Here is a 6,794-nt window from a genome sequence, read left to right as displayed (position 1 = left end):
TGTTTCGCTCCGGACAGTGATGGCTTACCATACACAGATAACTGGGCACTAAGTTTGTTTCTGGGATTCTGTTTCTGGAATTCTGGGCACTATTTCTGTTTCTGGGAGCACATACACAATTCTGGGCACTAATTCTAGCACAATTCTGGGCACTATTTCTCTGGTTTCTACTACTGCACAGGAACATCAAGTTGCACAGGAATTTCTTTTCTAGCACAGGATTGAAATAGATCTGAAAGCAATAAAGATATAGATAGGTGCAGTAGTAGAAACCAGAGATGTTCCTGTGCTATAATGAGTTGCTAAACACTAGCAGATTACAATTAAGCCCATGAATAAGAGTAAAACTGCCGTCTTATGATCCTGAAGGAAACTATTTATTGTAAAGAGATGATACTCAGAGTAAGACATATTTGTGGCAGGGAGATTTGAAATATGAACTTGTAAATGTAATGCAAATAATTGCAGCTGTGTTTGAGTAAACTGAACACAAAATAAGCACAAAGAAATTCAGTTAAGAGATGCCAACCTTTGAAATTTTTTTGGATGGACCTTGGTGCTCCATACTCTTGACGATTTCAGGGATGTTAAGAGATGCCAACCTCCTTTTATTTCTTTCAATATTTTCTTGCTTCAGCTGCTCGTATTCACTACATGATCCATCTTTATTGCTTTCTCTTGCGCTTGCCATTTTTTTTCCTGAAATATCATCAAACATGGAATCATCAAACTTACTCAAACAATGAGATTAGCTATTTACACTCAAACAACAAGTGCATGCATATATTAAAAAATATCATCAAACATGGAATCATCAAACTTACTTTCTAGATTTTTTTCCTTGTTTTACTCCACTAACAATGACACCATCTATATCTGTTCTAGCACATGGGACACATCCAACAGTAAGACTTTCAAATACATTAGATTGCAGATCAAGGATTGGCGGAACTACATAATTTTCATCATCAATGATACCATAATCAACATCACTTCCATACAAATCTCGCGGTTTTGGCTGAACAACAGCTACCCATTCAGTATCAATTGGATCAACAACATAGTAAACTTGTGTTGCCTGTGATGCTAATATGAAAGGTTCATCCGAGATCTTTTCACCAGTATTGAATAAATGTTTGAAATTCACTGTAGTGATTCCAAATTGATCTGTTCGAACCCATTTGTTGTTTACACGGTTATCAACCCAATCACACTTGAAAAGCACAATATTTCCTTTGTGGTGATAGTTGAGTTCAAGAATTTCTTTTATGATACCATAAAAGATGTTTTTCCCTATAGTATGGTTGTCATCATTTCCTCTTTCGAAATGAGTTGTCTCAGCAGCTAACGCTACCCCACTACTTTGGACAGACCTATTCTCATCATATGACTGTGTACGGAAGTTGAATCCATTTATTGAGTAGCTGTTATACTGATGTGCAATCATCATTGGTCCCTTAGCTAAAATTTTGATCTCTTCTGAGGCCTCCTCACATGTTTCCTCAACCTGTGGTACCAATACTATTGTTAAAGTGAAAGACTTTATGAGATTGTAAATTCACTTCTCCTTTTATACTTACATGTAACCTGAACCACTCATGGAAGGTTTTATGTTGCATGTGGTTGGTCGCACGCTGATTTCGAACACCAATTGAGGAGAGGTATTGAGCATGTTTGCTGAAATGGCCAACATGAATTTTCTTTGAAATGGCCAACGAAGAGTAAATAATCACATGATACTCGCTGAGTTAGATAGCTTACTTTAAATATGGTTCTATGTTGGAATAGTTGAAAAGGACATATCTATGTGCTTGAAGCCATGTCTTGTGATCTAAATTGACAACACACTTTCCAGCCAATGCTCGACCAATTTTGTGAAAGAATGGAGTTGTAACACAAATTTGTGTTGGTAAGCGATTTCTAACTCTATGGTTGAAGTGGGTCTCATCTTGTAAATACCGAGAACAAAGCGTGAGAGCCTCATCAAACAAAGAACCCTCCATAATTGATCCTTCCGGGTGACTTTTTGTACGCACATAGCCCTTGCATTTTTTTAGAAACCTATACATGTAAACAACGACACTCATCATATTATTGAAAAATTATATCGTTATTTGTTTGCTATGTAATATACCAAAGAAAAATACCTCTCCACCGGCCACATGCTTCGAAAATGGATTGGGCCTGCCACTCTTGCTTGGGTAGGAAGATGTACCATCAAATGTACATTAATGGTAAAAAATGATGGAGGGAAAATAATCTCTAAAAGGCTCAAGATTTCAGCTATCTCAGATTCTAACCTTTGCATGTCACTTATTCGAATAACAGGAGAGTACAATTTTCTAAAGAACGTGCTTAAACGAATCAGCACAGCACTAACTTCTTGAGGGAGAACTCTCCGGACAGCAAGTGGCAGTAAATCTTGTAGAAGAATGTGGTTGCCATGAGTATTAAGATTAACTATCTTTTTTTCATTGACAAGAACATTATGTCGTATATCAGCGGCATATCCATCAGGAAACTTGACCCCTTTTAATACTTGACAAAACAATTTCTTCTCAACAGAGCTCATTGAGTAGGGTGCAGGAGGCAAATAAAATTGATTAGCTTCTAGTTCAATAGGATGAAGGTCGCTTCTAATACCTAAAGCTTGAAGATCCAAGCGAGCATTCAGATTATCCTTAGATTTTCCAGCAATGTCCAACAAAGTATTAATTATATTTTCACACACATTCTTCTCTATGTGCATGACATCAAAATTATATCGAATTTTCAAGTCCTTCCAATATGGAAGAGTGAACCAAATAGGTCTCCTTTTCAAAAAGACTAATGGTTTCCCATCCTTGCGTTTCTGATTCCTTATTGGCTTACCTGATGGCTTCTTGCCATAAATTGTTTTCAAATTTTTTGTACAATCCAAAATTTCCTCTCCTGAAAGAGGAGTAGGTGCTGGCCTCAACTCACTTTCACCAAATGAATCAACATCAGACCTAAATGGGTGGTTTGGATGTAAGAACCTACGATGTCCCATGTAGCAAGACTTGCTACCATTTCCAAGTCTGAGAGAACAAATCAATGAGTGGCAATCAGGACACGCTGCTTGACCAGAGGTGACAAATCCGGATACACTGCCTAGACCAGGGAAATCAGTGATGGTCCAAATTATTGCAGCACGCAACTGAAAGTATTCACCCTTTGAGGCATCATAGGTCTTCACACCATTAATAAACATATCAAGCAGATCATAGACAAGGGGCTCAAAATAAACGTCCATATCACTACCCGCAGAAGATCGACCAGGAATTAAGACAGACAAGATAAAATTTGAATCTTTCATGCACATCGATGGTGGAAAGTTGAGTGGAATCAATATGCCAGGCCAAATACTGTAACTAACATTCATTGTCCTATATGGATTGAAACCATCTGTAGCAAATGCTAGGCGGATATTACGACTATCCATAGCAAATTCTGGATACTTTTGATCAATATCTTTCCACAAGGGTGAATCGGCAGGATGCCTAAGCAAACCATCTTTTACTCTTTGTTCATCATGCCACCTTGTGAGACTTGCAAATTTAGAAGAAACAAACAATCTTTGGAGTCTTTTTTTAATAGGGAAATAACGAAGCACCTTCCTAGGAACTTTGTACTCACGTTTCCCATCTAGACTCTTCTTTTCTGATTTCCAACGTGAGACACTACATACCGAGCATGAATCAAGTTTTTTATGCTCCTTCCAAAATAGAATGCAATCATTTTCACATGCATGAATTGTAGTGTACCCGACTCCTACAGATTTGACCACTTTCTTTGCTTCATGAAAGTTTCTAGGAAGTGCTGAACCCTTAGGAAGCGCATCAACAAGTAAATCTACCAACAAATCAAAACTTCTATCTGTCCATCCTCCAAGAGGTTTGATGTGAAGCAAACGAACTAGGAAACGTAGCTTTGAGTAGTTTTGACAACCCGGATATAATTCTTGACTATTGTCTTCTGCTAGCTTACGAATGGCTATTGTGTCTTCATTAGGTTCCTCAAAAGACCCATCATCCTCCATATCCCCTCCATCATCTAAACCACAAGCTAAATCCTTTAACAACTCAGATATTGCATCATCTTCTGTAGGATGCTCGCTAAACTCATCATCATTGTTACCATGATTCACAAAAGAGGACGAAGCTTCTCCATGTAAGGTCCATGTTGTGTACCCTTTTAGAAAACCATCACATATCAAGTGTTCTCGCACTTCACCGGCCTCTCTCCAAAACGAGTTAACACACTTCTTGCAAGGGCATAGTATCTTGTTTCCTATTGCTGAATGTCTAAATGCAAAAGCTAGAAAACCATTCACCCCTTGTTTATAAACCTTTGTCTCCCTACATACAGTTCCTATGTTACATATCAATATAACTATAGAAAAACATAAGAGTTGCTATGAAAAGTTGCTTTGTACCTAGCCTCACTTGTGATCCATGATTTATCCATACTCTTTATGTAGGATTTATCCATACCTAGGTGTGCCTGCACAACCTTCACTAACTCAGGCTAACACGACCGTAGTATATGATGCGTTCTGCAAGAGCTAGCAAAGCAATGAGGGCAGCACTTATGTACCATTAACCTGCCCTTCTACTAGCTGATCGATCGACCCTCTCACACAATCCAATAGTAACAGAAATTTATAATAATTTAACATTCCAACAACCTCAAATAATAATTTTAGCACCAAATAATAATGTGCCTAGTGTGGGCAGCAAACAAAAAAAAGCAATGTGTCTAGTGTGGGCAGCAAACAATAGTCAAGAATACAGATCTGGCTAAGTGACATTGATATGGAGCACTTACACAGCACGAAGAAACCGATGTAGCCGTCTTTGGAAGCCGATGTCGTGGGAGTTCAATCCGATGTAGCGGTGGTGCCTGGTGCCTGCCGGCTGGTGCTGGTGGCCTGATGGAGTGGTGGGGGGCGGCGGGGCGCCTGGGGCTGGGGCAGTCCGGCAGTGGGTGGGCGCGCTGGACGGTGCCGTGGAGCGGCGGCCGGCGGAGGCGCGGACTGGAGGGGCCTGGAGGCGGCCGGAGGCGGAGGTGCAGTGGGGCAGTCCGGCAGTGGGTGGGGCCTGGAGGCGGCCGGCCGCGGGGCTGGGGCCTGGGGCTGGGCGGCTGCCGGCGGCCAGCGAGGGTGGGGTTGGGCGGCTGGGGGAGACGGGTGGGGCTGGGCGGCTGCCGGCGGCTGGGGCTAGGGGCGAGCGAGCGAGAGTGGGGTTGGGCGGCTGCGGGAGACAGGTCACGACCACGTGCACGGTGATGTGCTCAAGCCGTGAAGACTTTGGACAGAAGGGTACGTGCTGGATTGCTATTAGGGATTTAGGGTTCATCTGCTGCCTGACACGTGGGCCAGGCTGTATTTTAGTTTTTTTCTGGTTTTTCGGTTCTTTAGAGTGGAGTAAATAAGAAACACAAAAATCACGTACCCCTATAGCGACCCACCATCAGTCCCAAACTTACCTCTATAGCGACCGACCATAAGTCGATGAATTTCTAGACTTTTAGCGACCCACAGACCGTCGTTATAAAACAATTTAGCGACCAACCGTCGGTCCATAACTTTTAGCGACCAACCGTCGGTCCCTAATAAGGGTCGCTAAAGATCAACCGTCGTGTAGTGAAGGAAACATATGTGGGGTGAGGTTTATGAGCCTCTAGTCGATGATAAATGGCCACACAACCCCCATTTTTTATGAAAATAGCCATGAGCGACCTTGAAAATAGCCATGAGCGACCATTTTCAATAATACTAGAGGCTAAGACCTACGGATTTTTGACCAAGAAATGGTCTCCACCAGAAATCCAAGAATGTGATCTATGGCAAGGAAACATATGTGGGGTGAGGTGTATGAGCCTCTGGTCGATGATCAATGGCCACACAACCCCCATTTTTGTCGAAAATAGCCATGAACGACCATTTTCAATAATATCGAAGGCTAACACCTACGGATTTTTGACCAAGAAATGGTCTCCACCAGAAATCCAAGAGTGTGATCTACGACAAGGAAACATATGTGGGGTGAGGTGTTTGAGCCTCTGGTCGATGATCAATGGCCACACAACCCCCATTTTTGCCGAAAATAGTCATGAATGACCATTTTCAATAATACCGAAGGCTAACACGTACGGATTTTTGACCAAGAAATGGTCTCCACCAGAAATCCAAGAATGTGATCTATGGCAAGGAAACATATGTGGGGTGAGGTGTATGAGCCTCTGGTCGATGATCAATGGCCACACAACCCCCATTTTTGTCGAAAATAGCCATGAACGACCATTTTCAATAATATCGAAGGCTAACACCTACGGATTTTTGACCAAGAAATGGTCTCCACCAGAAATCCAAGAATGTGATCTATGGCAAGGAAACATATGTGGGGTGAGGTTTATGAGCCTCTAGTCGATGATAAATGGCCACACAACCCCCATTTTTATGAAAATAGCCATGAGCGACCATTTTCAATAATACTAGAGGCTAACACCTACGGATTTTAGACCAAGAAATGGTCTCCACCAGAAATCCAAGAATGTGATCTATGGCAAGGAAACATATGTGGGGTGAGGTGTACGAGCCTCTGGTCGATGATCAATGGCCACACAACCCCCATTTTTGTCGAAAATAGCCATGAACGACCATTTTCAATAATATCGAAGGCTAACACCTACGGATTTTTGACCAAGAAATGGTCTCCACCATAAATCCAAGAATGTGATCTATGGCAAGGAAACATATGTGGGGTGAGGTG

The 6,794-nt window shown here is 41.7% G+C and overlaps 1 protein-coding gene across 1 annotated transcript; it reads right to left on the bottom strand.

Moving 5' to 3' along the window:
* Positions 1-665: 665 nt before the first annotated feature.
* Positions 666-3,274, bottom strand: LOC118474388 (uncharacterized). Its single transcript, XM_035963720.1, has 6 exons — positions 2,148-3,274; positions 1,762-2,061; positions 1,581-1,677; positions 1,374-1,507; positions 825-881; positions 666-699 (listed from the first exon to the last, which is right to left on the bottom strand). Exons 1-6 carry the CDS (start codon positions 3,272-3,274, stop codon positions 666-668), a joined length of 1,749 nt encoding a protein of 582 aa, XP_035819613.1.
* Between the last annotated feature and the right edge of the window lie 3,520 nt (positions 3,275-6,794).

This window comes from Zea mays, unplaced genomic scaffold, assembly GCF_902167145.1.
Source record: "Zea mays cultivar B73 unplaced genomic scaffold, Zm-B73-REFERENCE-NAM-5.0 scaffold_27, whole genome shotgun sequence".
Taxonomy (NCBI): domain Eukaryota; kingdom Viridiplantae; phylum Streptophyta; class Magnoliopsida; order Poales; family Poaceae; genus Zea; species Zea mays.
The sequence above is the reverse complement of the archived record's forward strand: the minus strand, read 5'-3'. Positions and strand labels throughout refer to the sequence as shown.